At 35.0% G+C, this 14900-nt stretch overlaps 1 protein-coding gene across 1 annotated transcript; it reads left to right on the top strand.

Moving 5' to 3' along the window:
* Positions 1-374: 374 nt before the first annotated feature.
* Positions 375-13705, top strand: RnpS1 (RNA-binding protein S1). Its single transcript, XM_069833087.1, has 7 exons — positions 375-455; positions 586-729; positions 2745-2891; positions 4163-4273; positions 4710-4957; positions 8599-8728; positions 11734-13705. Exons 1-7 carry the CDS (start codon positions 424-426, stop codon positions 11867-11869), a joined length of 948 nt encoding a protein of 315 aa, XP_069689188.1. The 5' UTR covers positions 375-423; the 3' UTR covers positions 11870-13705.
* The last annotated feature ends 1195 nt before the right edge of the window (positions 13706-14900 follow it).

Genomic DNA, 14900 nt, shown 5'->3' with positions numbered 1-14900 from the left:
GTGTACCATATTTATATTGTATGAAGAATAGTGCAGTTGGTTATGTCAGTTTTTTGTAATTAAAAATACATAGATTGTGTGAATAGTTTATTAATGAGTAGTAATACCATAAAACTCACTCAAAGCCTTTACAAACCATTAGAAAGATGAACGTCAACGACAACTGTTTCAAGATTTTATAGTCCTCTTGGACTGTAGAGTATATACTTTTAAATATCCCGCGCAATGTTTGTTTTGTGATTACAGTTTCATTAATTTACCATTGTCTCTGTAAACTAATGATTTTCATGTTAGTAATTAAAAGTTATATATGAATAATCTTTCTATAGCGAATATGATGAAATGGAAAATATTTGTGGTACTTTTTGTTAATATGGAAACTAAATTGACTAATATTCCTATGCTTGTATTATTTCCGGTTCCATGCCGTCCGAAGCTGAAGTGAAGAAAAAGATGTGAGTGGTATAATAATTAATATTTTATGGTTATATGCTTTTTAAAATTGTAGTGATGTATATATACTTTGCAATATTGTGTTACCGTTTCAGTATGACCATAAAAATGTACATGACATGTTTGTTTCAGGGCCCGCAATCGTCGCGAAAACAGCAATGCGAAAAGCGACTCTGATTCGGACGCTTCGGATAAAGAGAATAAAAAAGAGAGAGGCAGGGAAAAGAAAAAACGAAGTGCATCTACTTCCAGTGGAAGTGGTAGTAGTAGTCGAAGGTATGCATGTTTTTAGTATAGTGGAAATTTATGTTTATGATTCTAACAGTTTTGGTCTTACAAACCTGGATAGTGGGTTCGGCTTTTATGCCGGTTGTTACACAATTGTAAGTTGAGCATTACTGTACCTACCGGTAGTGAAATAATGCATCTAAGTTTCTCCGATATCTATATTGAACATATTGCTGCCTTGAATTCAATGAGCTAACATTGTTCTGGAAATAGTCCTTTTTGGGTAATTACAGTGTTCATAGGTTAATAAATTATAGTAATTCTAAAGATACGATGGAAAGGTAGGATGTCATATCACTTAAATAATCCCCTCAACTAACCCACTAACCTCGCCGCATACCTCGGCTTAATGTCACTTAGTTATCCCCGCAGTTAACCCATTAACTCATAAAGAACGTATGTAACAAGATTAGTAGGTTAGTTGAGGGGATTATATAAGTGATATGAATCATACTTTTCCATCGTATCTTTAAAATTAGCTTCTGTTTTCTATAGCAGGCGACACTTAAGGTTTTTTTTTTTTTTTGACGAAATAATTGGGAAAATGTTCAAATTTTCATTAGGAAGATAGTTTGGAATGTGAAGAATTCATATAGGATGTCAGTTGACTTGAAAGTATAGGTTACTAGAAAGAATTGATCGGTTTAGGTAATCTAAAAGTGATTAGGCTATTAGCACGTGAAATAAGTGGTGGAACACTTCATAATGAACTAGGAACAGTGCGATTGATTGACTATCACTAGTATGGGTGGCTTTGGAACAGGGGAGAGTGAGTTACCTTCACTGGCCTTTCAGCAGATACAAGAAATGCAGCTTTATATAAACTTCTCTAACTTACTGCCTTTGGAGTTACAGTAATCTTGCATCCAATACACAAGGCTAAATATTTTCTTTCCTCCTCTTCAAAAAATTAGGGGAGCTCTCAAAGAGCGTATTCCGAATCTCAGCAATGAGCAATCTGATGGCATCACGGTGTTCCGGATTTCAACGATGACATCACTGATGCTCCACTGGTGTCGCACTGGTTCCATCAGCTTGCAGAGGTGGTGGCAGTCTCCATCAGCCGCCATCATTGAATCTGATTGGTTCTTGTATAGGGCGGGAATTAGCAGACGAATGACATCGTGCACTGTTGTGTCATGTCGGTGTGTTCTGCTTTAGTTCTGCTGTATTGTTTGTAATGAGCTCAACTTAAAAACAAAATGTTAATGACTTATGAGTGAACGTGTCAACGGACAGATATTACTACTGGTTCAAGAAATGAATTGTTTATGCTCTCTTAATTTAGCAAAATGTTGCTAGCGTAGCACAGACAACAACTTGTACAGCCGCCATGATAGCTTCCAGCAGTTTTGTTCCTATTTCGCCGCAGTGTGACGTCATTGCTGTCCACCGGTCCAGTGAGATTCGGAATATGCTGAAACCTTTTGAGACCGCATTGCCCTGCACATGTCACATGTCACATTTTCTGTGTGATGCCTCTATACCGAAAATTAAAATTTCAATTTGGTGGTATTTTTTTGAAAGGAAATAGTCATTTATATTACTAGCTTGTATTCTTTTAAATGTAAAGATGCATTGCGACATACTGTTTGAGAACTCCTGTTATGTGCAATGGGATCTTATTTGCGAGTAAATATGGTATTATAGCCTATTTTATGACAGTTTTGTTTTTTTCTACACTTCAAAACTTTTCTAAATCTATCACTCATCTACTTAAATCCTACAGTTCTGTGTCTGTACTGGTGAAGTTTGCTTTTGATGTATATCAAAAGAGAGACGGAATAATAGCTACATACAATGCTCCCAGTAGGGAGTGTAACTTATATTGCCACGTAATAGGTGTATTACCAAGTGAGAAAATGTAATTTAGCGATATTCATGTTTTATTTCATGACTTATTTGTAAATGTAATAAATCTTATGATAACATTACAAATAAAGAATGTTGAGTTAGAAATTGTACGAATGATTTTGAGATCTATTTTATTCTTTCACTTCTAGTTCATCTGACAGCAGTTCTCGGTCATCGAGTGGCTCCAGTTCATCTCACAGTTCAAGCTCAGGATCCTCATCCCGTTCCAGCTCGTCCTCCAGTAGCTCTGGCAGTTCCAGCACAAGTTCTGGTGCCCGAGCTCGAGCAAAGCGCAGGTATTATTTTAAAATTATTTTGTTCTTGTTACAAGACTTGAAAACAATGAGTAATTTCAGATTGATTGCTGATCAAAAGGCAACAATTTTAGTGACAGGACTATTGCCAGAATGAAGTGCAGTATACAGTAAAACATCTGTTAACTGAACCTCTTGTCAACTGAAAACCTGTTTAACCTATGGTATGACCAAAACTACTTCTGACTTGACACTTACAGAGAAGGGGGAGCAGTGTTGTCATGTTGTCCATCTTACATGTAAGTGAGCGCACTACATTGCTAACCATTTTGTTGAATACTATGCATTAAAATTATTGTACATTATTATTTTTAGTATATTTTAGCAGCAGCACCGGTATTCTTTAATGTAATGTAATATTGTTAGAAAAGTGTTGAAAGAACTGTAAACTGTAAAAACAAGTTTAAATTTAATACGATACCTTTACTTTTATTCGTCCATGTAATATTATTAGAAAAGCATCTTGCTGAAAAGCATTTATATTTGTTGCACTTTTCTCCACTTTTCCCTTTTCCCCGGAGTTTCAAGTCTTGAGGACCCTGTGTCATCTTCATCTACATGGCCTTTTTCTTTTCCAATATCGATAACAGTGCTTTTATTAATTTTAACACAATTAGCAGTTCTCATTACGACTTGTGCCAAAGGTAAAAGAGGCCCGCCATTATCTTTTTCCCTCGCAAAATACTCTCTTACATTACACACCATCTCTTGCGTTTGACTCTTTAACAGGATACCTTGTACAATATTTTTTGTTCTCTGCCTGCCTTTCCTTCCTTCCAACATTGCTCGTCACCTATTTAGAAACTCTCCAGAAAGCTGAGATGGCACACTCTAAATTCCTCAGAATTTTGACTGGAGCTGTTAGAAGAACACTGAGAATATCATTCCGTTAAGGTTTGAATGAGGTCAGAGTTTCTGGCTACAATTCATGAGGTCCTGGGTTCGATTTCCTGTTAGAGCACAGGAATTTTTCCTCAAAGGGAATTATTCCTGTTTGTATATGATCTGGAATAATTCAGGTTAACTTAGATGTAAGACCTCTCCTGGCATTACATAATCATGATCATCCTGTCATATCATCGGGATAATGTAACTCCGTTTCCAGGCACCCAATCTCAGAAGTGGATTACACCTAAGCCACTATCAGGAGAGAAGATCAGAAATGTCGAAAGACAACCTGGTGGCATTGAAAAAAAAACGATAAAGGGCCTATAACAGTTTCATTGCATTACCTCTTTTTCTTTCTTTATAAGGGGAGCAAGTGGTAGTCGGAGTCGCAGTAGGAGTGCAGAGCAAAAGAAAGTCAAAGAAAAAGAAGAGAAGAAAAAGAAACCAGAGAAACCAAAACCAAAAGGACGATCAAGGTATGAATTGTTAAAAATGTTTAAAGTTTCAATTTTTTTAGTGTCTTCTTCATGTCTTGAATTCGCCTTCTGTTACCACTCATTCCAAGGTCAATAGAATAGGAGTAAACTTGGCTTAAATGGACATCAGCATTGTCTGAATATTTTAGTACTATATTATTTCATATTCCTTTATATCTTGTGCTATTGCTTTTAAGAAAATTTAACAGCTGTATACCTACATTTGCATTCTCCTGTTTAACAACACTTCAGTCTCTAGCAATAGATGAGAATAATATTGGAATGCAAGATTGTAATTGACTGACTTGTTACAGACTGTTAGAAACTGTTGAAATTAATGTTTTATTAAGTTAGTCTTAATAAAAAGCATTACTGTATAATTAGTACTGCGTAGTATATTGGGAAATCATATTATTTATGTATTTCTGTTTCACAGATCCACATCACCTCGCCGGAAACGTAAGGAACGTTCTCCTACACCCCGTCCTACAAAGATTCATGTTGGGCGACTGACGCGGAATGTGACACGGGATCATATTCTGGAAATATTTTCAACTTATGGCACAGTAAAGAGTGTAGATTTTCCACAAGACAGACTCCACTCACACACAGGACGTGGTTTTGCATACATAGAGTTTGAGACACCTAATGAAGCAGAAAATGCTATGAAACACATGGATGGAGGTATGGTAATACAATTTAAATCTTTTACTTTGATATTAGTTTATTTGTATGTGTGGCTTGCTTATTGTTACATACTTTCAGTGTTAAGGCGATGACGTGATGAAGTAATATGGAGTGTATATTTAGACATTACTACAGTAGTTTGTTTGGATGATCGTCCAACTTCTTCTTCAGCATGTGGACGTGAGGCCAGAAGCTGGCTAATCGGTCTTGGCCCTTCATGGGCTGTAGCGCCACGGATTTTTACAGTAGTTTATGGGAAAACATCCAATACTCCCATGTTAGTGACTATTTTCTTGTGACCAATGATCCTAGAGGAGAAGTACTCCAATCAAACCAGATAACTTAAGCAGCTCTGAAATGCAGTATACACTCCACTTGCACCCCTGGTGTCTTTCTTGGCAATTAAATATATTAAAATTAATGTAAGTCCTTTAAGATTTTATGTAATTTAGAATTTTCGTTCATCTTTTCATACGATCATACATTTTATGCTCTCTGTGCTTCAGTGGCTGACCATGATATCTTTGAAAAATATTGGAGTGCAAGAAGTCAAATGACTTTATTGTCAAACACCTGGCATTAGAAAACAACAACATTTTATGCTCTCTAATTTTGGGATGATGTGATATTCAAAATGAATAGGATAGATGTGTTTATTATAATCTGCAATCAAAACAAAAACATATCTCTTGCAACAGCCCATGGAAAGCCAAGGCCTACCATCCGACTGCTAGCCTCGTGTCCACATGTTTCAGCAGAGGTGAACAACAATTTAATCAGTATGAGGGTAATATGTTGTTAGCATGATGATCCCCCAGCCATTGTGTCTGGCTTTCAAAATCGGATTTCACTACTTTCTGTAGCATCCAAAATTTATCGTATTGATGAGTGAATATCAGTCTCATGAGAAAATTTCTTTCCTTGTGAATGCACTAACCAACTCTCATTTCATAATGCTAGCCTAAGGCAAGATACCCTAGATAACTCAGCTATGACGTAAGACTAATCTCATGCAATAGCCGAAATTTCATGACAAAATTTCTTTCCCCATAAATGCACTAACCAATTCTCATTCCATAATGCTAGCCTAAGGCAAGACACCTTAGACAACTCAGCTATGACGTGAGACTAAGACTGCAACCAGTGCAAATATTAAATAGATATTTCAAACATTAAATAGTTAACATTCACTTCTAGAACACCATAACTGAAAAAGAAATCTATTAAATGCAAACTTATACAATAGTCAGTAATGTATGGATATTAATTTCTTTTTTCATAATATTAATTAGTTAACAAATTGACTACATTTTACTTCACTTACTGCAATAACGAAAGCATGTAAGGTCAGAAAGTATCTTACAACTTCGGCATAACATTCTAGATTAATGAATTTGATGCTGTTATGTTAATATACCAAAATTTTCAATGGATACTATCCCATATTGGTATTAAAGGAAATGAACAAGCCAATATTTTAGCAAAGAACAATTAAGAACCAAGTATATGACGTATCATTCTTCCACATTATAAGTGAAACATATAATAAAAAAAACGAAGAATTTAAAAACAACAGTGCTGAAGAAAATGGAGAACCATTTGTGAAAATAAAAATTTGATTCCTGATTTTTCACGAAGAAAAGCTGTAGCATTATTTTGATTAACTACTGGACATGATTGCACATTTTCACAGATTGAACACATCTCATCCCCCATTGCACCATCTGAAAACAACCAGATACTATAATGACTGGAGAACATCTGCTACATTGTCAAGCAGTAACTAAAATCCAGATGAAAAATGGAAGAAACCCAAAATCCGGAGCATTAGCAAACAACATGTCGCACTTCCAGTAAAATGATGTTGTAACTCAAAAATTGTGGTCTGTAAAGATACACTATTTCCTAGTAAAATTGCTGTAATAATAAATAATGATTTTCGACATATGATAGTATTTTACTAGGAGTTGGATGTTAATATACCATTTTTTTTAGTTGATTATTTAGTGATGCCGTATCAAATATCAGTTATTTAGCATCAATGGCATTGGTGAGATGGAATTTAGTAAGATGAAGCCAAGAATTCGTCATAGATTACCTGACATTCATCTTACCATTGAGGAAAACTTCAGAAAAAACTCAACCAGGTAATCAACTCAAGCAGGAATCGAACCCATGCCCAAGTGCAATTCCGGATCAGCAGACAAACACCTCAGCCAACTGAGCTATGCCGGTGGCTAGTATACCATTTATGTACACATATTTTATTCGTAATATTTCCTGCAGAACATAAAAGATTGGCTATTGGAGATGCTCTGTTGGTGGACTGTTAAATTTAACATCTCAACAGTGCAACAGTCATGTTTGCCATAGCACTGCAGCACCAGCGAACCTATTAGCAGACTGCAAGGCTGAATTGCTCCATTGAAATATCTGGAGACTGTTTATAAGGTTATAGCAAGGGTAGTGTAGTGAGAAAAAATTCAGCAAAAATAGACTCGTCAGTTATGATAGTTATTATCTTTGTCATTTTGTATTTGCACTAGACTCTTTAATTTCTTATTGCACACTTCTTACAACTTCATCTCGCCAAAATATTGTAATATTGTAAAATTTTGACTTGTACCACATCTTAAAGTTTCAGTTCTAATGTAAGATCTGTGGAATAGAATAAATGGAATTAAAAAAAAAAAAACAATGAAAAACGGTTTATTATATTTCACATATACGAAGTTTAGCAGTATATTATTACGCAGTATTGTTCTCTGTAGTTTGCTTTTGAATATTACCCATCGAAGCAATCTCCGACGAACTTCCTGCACTATTAGTCATCTGATCTTGTATTTTTTTTTTTTAGTAGGTTATTTTATGACACTTTATCAACATCTTCGGTTATTTAGCGTCTGAATGAGATGAAGGTGATAATGCCAGTGAAATGAGTCCGGGGTCCAGCACCGAAAGTTACCCAGCATTATTTGCTCATATTGGGTTGAGAAAAAACCCCGGAGAAAATCTCAACCAGGTAACTTGCCCAGACTGGGAATCGAACCCGGGCCACCTGGTTTCGCGGCCAGATGCGCTGACCGTTACTCCACAGGTGTGGACTATCTTGTATCCTTTGGCTCTTTCTCTTTATCAGTCTTGCATAAGTTTTAGAATAATGACACATTAGTGTAATCCCTCTGTATTTCTTACATTCATTCCTGTTCCCTTTCTTATGTATAGGTATTATCATTCCCTTCCTCCAGTCCACTGGTATCTCTGCTGTCACCCATGTTTTCCTCACCTTATATAACCACCGTATTCTTATTGGTCACTATGTTAGTCATCATCCTCGAAAGTTATCCTATCATCAGAAGTAAATCATTCTACCACATATTACCACCGTCTGAAAATATATTACCCATCTAGCAGAAAAGAGGAATGGAACAAAAGGAAGACCTAGAGCTTAATTTTAGTAGTGTTGCTATGATTTGTCACTCTTCTCTGAGATAGGGATATGTAGACAAATTTGTATTTTTATTTAAAGAAAAACTCAAACACACTACTTCTCCCTCTATCTACAGCTGCTCTTCTTTCTCCCACGAAAGTCATTGTAATATAGTATATCTTATATATCTTATGCATTTATTTTACAGGTCAGATTGATGGGCAGGAAATCACAGCAGCTCCTGTACTTTTGCCTAAACCAAGACCAGTGCCACCTCGACGTAGTCCACCTATGCCTATGCGAAGGCCTCCTCCTCGATGGGGACGTTCTCCACCTAGGTGAGTGTGATGAAATTTAATATCAGATTTTCTATTCCCAACAAATTAGATCAGTGTGACTAATTATACACAGTTAGTTGTCATTTAAATATTATTTTCAAATTTTGTAATGAGAAAGTTTGTGTGTGCGCACATGTGCAAGTACAACACAAATGTGGTGAAACATTCTTCTATATACAATAGGTAGATTGGTTGGGAACTACCAAGGATGAGTTTTAAATAAGAAAATCATGCAGCAGGATTAGATATAATTCCATCATCAATATTATTACTACTGCTGCTGCTGCTGCAATGACTAATCATCTACTACTATGCCTGCTGCTACTAATAACAACCAGGAGGTTCAGGATTCAATTCCTGGCTATATTCTAGAAATTTTCCATGAGTAAAAGTTTGGAATGGTTTCACCCAGTCTTGTGATGAGAAAAATTAGATGGCGAACTCTGTTTAAAGAAAAACTGATTAGCAACTGAGTTAGGAAGTCATGCACTAAAAGTTAAGAATGCCATTGAGAGTACTGCAGTGGATGTGATTTCCATTGGTAGGATTTATAGGCATGGTTTATAAGACTGCGAAATCTAATAGATACTGAGAAACGTGAACTATAGAATGCATCTCCAAAACTGCATACTGACATGTTAAGTGGCAGATAAGGCTGGTAACAGTATATAAACAAAATACAGTAGAACCTTAATTGAAGGGCGTATTTCCAAAGTGACGTTTCTCCACAAAATCACAATTGTTACAAAAGAACAATTTAAAATATCCCTTGTATACTGATGGACATCCTGAAGAAAATGACAGGTACTTGAATGTTCGTCATTCACCCATATGAAGCCAGTTTGTGCTGACTAATTTACAGAGTTCTTGCCCAGAGTGCGCCATAGGAGACATCAATCATAATAATGTTTAGTAATTTATAACTTCATATTTATATTTACATACATTTGTATTTATAATGTTTTATTTCTACCATAATTTTATCAACAGTAATCTCACTAGAGGTTTTGATTTATCTAGAGAAAATCAAAACTCGAGTGGGATTTAATTTACTATTACACGATTAGAAGAAAGTATATAAACATTAGAAGTAACAAAGTACTCCAATACAATAAAATATTAATTGGCTTACGAAAATACAACTGTCTTAATATGTATTATTGTACCATCTCAACATTACGCTAGATGGCAGTAGTGTTTTATGATTGTTTTCTTGTTACCAGTATCAGTTGTGCCAACTATGGAATCATCATTGAACTCTGTGGACTGTTACTAGTCAAGAAGGCTTTGTTGATTCAGTTTCATTTTTATTAAAACATTTGCATTCCACTTCAATCATCCGGATCCCAGTAATCAACGTCACTTGACAGATGATTTTCAATAAATCTTGGTATTAAACAATCTCTGATACGTGACTATCCATAATATCATATAGCAGAAGCTATAACAAACATAACCTAAATAATATAAACACGTGTTAGAAAAGTTTTAATTAGGGATGATGAAATAAACAAGAAACGTTTTAATTAACAATGATGAAATAAAAAATAAACATGAATAATTTTAAAAGAAACAATTATTGCAAGAACAATTTTCAAATTTGAATGTTTTAGTGGTTGGTGGTTCAGTTGATGTTATATTGGATGTGTGCGTAAAAGAAGTGAACTCGTTGATGTACATGATGTATCCCTCAACTTAGGCCTATTCAGGATTTCCGAATGGTGCTCTTCATATATGACCAGTGATCTTTATTAATTCTTGTTCTTGAATGCCAATGCAAGTCATATTTGAAAGTGCTGTGCATCGACTGGAGTGGTTTGTAATTTTCTGTTTTTTGACGTCCAGACCAGTGCAGTTTGAAATGTTGGCAAACAAAGAAACAAATGCTAGGGTAGTGATAAAAATAAACAAATGCTAGGGACGCAATAAAATTAAACAAATGCTAGGGACGCGATAAAATTGTGCGGTAAGCAGCCATGATTGGTTGAAAGACGTCCTTTCGTACCGTTTTATTGGTCGAAAGTAGTGTGACGTAGTAAAAGTGTAATAGTCAGGCTTATACCATTTTTAAATGCATGTCCATTTTCAACATTGACTTGCTTGTACTGTGGTATGTGTTACCACTCCCAGAAATGATACCTGCAAATGAACCACCAATAATATATCAGAAACGATCACGTGCATTTGTTGATACAAGGTACCATTCTAAGAGCATGCCAAGTTTAGCTTAAAAATGTTATTTATCTACTTCCATTGTTTTTTATTGTCCACACTTCATTTCCAGAGAGATATAACAGATCTATGACTATTAAAAATGTACTTATTTTCCATGAAAGCTTTGTTACTTGAATGAACTTGTTTCATCTCATGTCTACACTAAAAGCCAGGTTATGAACCGACTAAACAGGAAGTAGTTGGCAGGGTGAGAGGAAACTGCAGGTTAAGGGATAGCCTGTGCAGCGATGATACGTTGAGTATGGCGGGGTGGAGGAGGGAAGGAGAACGGAGCTTTTCATTGGACCTCACGTGGAAATGTCGTCTGCTAACGAAAATCTGGCAACGGAATCACGGAGACAGTGTAGCCAAACTTCCCAGTTCATTTGCAGTACCACGTGCATTACGAGTCGCATTTCGTACTAGCGTCATTAGCTCGTGCTTTCTTAAAAACAGTAATTTTAATTACTAATATTGTTGATAGTGTTATCGAGAACTATAGACAATAGTTATTTTAGACATATCAGTGACAAATGCTGAACATGCTTTGAATCTCGCGCCACTATGTGGCAGTAGAGCTCAGAAAGAGAGCAACAGAACGTTGCTTCCGGTTTAGTCGGTTCATAACCTGGCTTTTGGTATAGCAACAATTTGATAATTTTGCTTCATATTGGAGTGTTATACTTGTGAATGCCATAATGTTAGTTTCCTTTGACAGATAGTTGCATTTAATAGTTCCACACATGTTGTTGCTATATATTTACATAAATAACAAAATGATCATATTACAGATACCGTCGTCGCTCTCCTCCTCCTCCAAGAAGGAGATCTCCACCTCCTCGTCGTCGACCACGCACAAGATCCCGTTCTCGTAGTCCTGCTCGAAGACGTCGGTATAGTCGTTCCAGCTCCAGCAGTTCACGTTAAGTGGCGAAAATGAACTGAGATTACCTGCTGTACTTCACATCATGTCAGGATTGTTACTTGCTACTGTTAAATAGCAGGTACTTTCCTAAAAGGCTGAACCTGGTGGTATTGCTGTTCATGTACATCCCTGGGGAAGCTCCAACTTTGTAATGTAGATGAACTACTTGAGTGAGGTGGAGATGGAGTAGTAAATGGATGTGAATTGTTTGATTTCATTTACTGGAATCTAAGAGTTTTAAGAATATATTTAATTTCTTTTTATAAAACTTAAGACTTTAATATTATTCGCATTTAGATACTTGAATATTGTACAGTCTGTGTTCTAAAAGGGATTGTCAAGTTATAAGGCCTTACCATTCATCAAAATGAATCCTGAATTACGAACTCTTCTTAATAAAAAATTTCACAAATTATTGGCTAAAATAAAAAGTCTCTCAGTATATTTCTTTCATTTCCTGTTACTTGCATAAAACCTGGTCCTTTCATTCGTATACATGATATATTGTCAGCCTAAAAGAACATTAGCTTTTCATATTGGAGGCTAGAGTTCAAATCCCAGAATGTTCATCCTAAGAGGGTTCTATTGTTCATTGTGAGAATAAAAGTACCCACTGTGGATAGAAAAGAAATTCACGAACATTATTTTCTTGTATCTTCATATCATATACCTTGTGAAGTTCGTGAAGAATGGCATTAGCATCTCCATATTTGCATTGCATATTTGATATTCTACTAAAACTTCTCTCACGTTTGTTTTCAGTTTCTAATCATTTGTCATGAAATTATAATTTACACATTAAAACCTTTGACAGATGACTTTCAAGTTTCAAGATATCGCCTCCAAATATTGGGAAACAAGAAAGAGAATAACTTCACTGTTAACTCTTCAGCATTAGATACGTACATACTTTCATTTGTTAGCTGAAACAGACCACTGGGTCTAAATCTCGTGAAGGATGATGATGATGATTAAATACATGCTGAAACTCTCTGAGAGGAATGAAGTTGAAATTAGCGTATGGAAGTTCTTTATGTATTCAACTGTTACTTGATAATTCTAATTGATTGATTATTATTAGCACATCCTCAGATTTAAAGAATTTTTTCACTGTTCAGTAGTTTCACAGATCTATTTTAGTGTCCTCCCCCTTTCCTTTTTTAATTATATGTAAGTGTAATATTAAATGGACATAAATCTTGTAATTTTTTTGTGCTTAATTTAAATTTTCAACTTCCGTTAAATATGTATGTAATTAATATTCTGAACTGAAGCTAAGAGCAGAAAGTGTCACTTTAATCAGTAATTATGTTAGGGTCGCAATCAAAAGACTTAAACAAGATTACAACCTTTTGCATCTTTCTCATTCTGCAGTAACAGTATTGTTGTTGTTTGTCAACTGTCCGAAGACAGGTCTGAAAATATCGGATATCCTTCCTGTCACTAATTGTACTTCTTTCCTCCCTTCTGATTCCTTTTCTTTATTGCTCTTTGTGACTTACGAAATTATAAAGTAACTTTGATATCTTCTTCTCTTAGATTCCTGTAAATAAAATACTTACTTGTGCAGTGCAATCACTTCTGCATTAAGATCTCAGGATGGACCATGACTATGTGGGTGTTGGATTGTGATGCAGACCTAATAATGCAGTAGTAATTTTCTTGTAATGAACTGATGATTTAATTATCACGTGTTTGTATCATATGTGTTCTCACAACATAGACTCATCATGCATAACGCCATATTTTGCACCCAATTTATAAATTGTGTGCTGGAAACATGCATTTTGTATAGAAATATTTCCTGCATATTGAAATAAAAATATTTCAAGATTGAAGTTTTTTTATTAGAACAAATAATATATAATAGATACATGTTACAAAAAGCGTTACTTTATGGAAAGTGGAGCTGTCAGACTTGTGGAAATGATTATGATGATGCTACTGTTGTTGATAGTGGTGGTGGTATAGTAATTAATAAGTACTGATGGTAGTGGTAGGAATGTTGTGTTACTAACAAACTAAATATCAGAAGAGAAATATTATATTTATACTTTTCAAAAGAGTATCTGTACCATAGCTGATATATCGAAGTTCTTTTAAATTATGAATCTTTATCGTCATAATGTTTTGATAACATTTTTTTTTTTAATTTATTATTAAATGCAAATTTATACAACACTAGATCGTTTCTTGCATCCCAGTTTCCAAAGTTGGCGGTCCTGCCAGTCTCTGTCTTGAAGGTTATCATTCATGGCTGTTGTTATGCCATCCAACTAAGTTTGTCATGGTACTCTCCTTCTTCGTTGTGTAGGATGCCATTCCATCAGTTTCTTTGGTCATTGATCTTCCCCCTTTTCTTGTACAATTCTGTACCATCTCAGCTTTTTTTGTTTCTATTTTATCAATAATTGAAGAGTTTATATCCATTCATTCTCTTAATTGTTTCATACTTAATTTTCGTTTGTTTTGTTCAATAGTCTCCCAAACTTCTCATAAGTTGCTATACTTTCTAATATTGTTTTATAAATTCTTAATTTGGTTTATTATTTTATTCCATATTACTGAATGTAACTGTTCCATATTTATTTTTCTAGGTCTGTTCTTTTCTTAGGCCTAATTTCTAAATTACTCATGCAATTTTTATTAAATATAACTTCGAGATAATTATGTGAATGTACCCCTCAACAAATCTTCTGCAAGAAGTATATCCATTGTTTCATTCCCGATAGCTAGACAAGACAATCGGTTTTTTTTGCTATATTAATTCTTAAGTAATCCTCAATTTTTATATTCATGTAGTTTTCTGAGCATATAATTTAGATCTCCCTCATTTTCTGCCAAAAATATCAAACAGCAGACAATTAAAACATACCCGTTTGTGAATAAGTATATTTCTTGTGAAAGTCTTTTTGATAGGAGCTGATGGGATTTAGGCTATATATAGGTTATGGGATCTATGCACTTTGAAATTCGAAAACTGATGCTGTAAGCACACATCTCAACATCCTTTTGTAACTTTCACATTTAGTT

This window comes from Periplaneta americana, chromosome 8 (assembly GCF_040183065.1).
Source record: "Periplaneta americana isolate PAMFEO1 chromosome 8, P.americana_PAMFEO1_priV1, whole genome shotgun sequence".
In the NCBI taxonomy this organism is placed as follows: domain Eukaryota; kingdom Metazoa; phylum Arthropoda; class Insecta; order Blattodea; family Blattidae; genus Periplaneta; species Periplaneta americana.
Note: the sequence above shows the minus strand (reverse complement) of the source record. Positions and strands in the feature narration are given on the sequence as shown.

What these genes read in the sequence shown, in the direction of transcription:
- RnpS1 (XM_069833087.1), top strand. Translation starts at nt 424, where the DNA reads ATGCCGTCCGAAGCTGAAGTGAAGAAAAAGAT. An exon ending in AAACCAAAAGGACGATCAAG is followed by an intron (nt 4,274 to 4,709) that starts GTATGAATTGTT and finishes TCTGTTTCACAG; the next exon opens with ATCCACATCACCTCGCCGGA. An exon ending in TGGGGACGTTCTCCACCTAG is followed by an intron (nt 8,729 to 11,733) that starts GTGAGTGTGATG and finishes ATCATATTACAG; the next exon opens with ATACCGTCGTCGCTCTCCTC.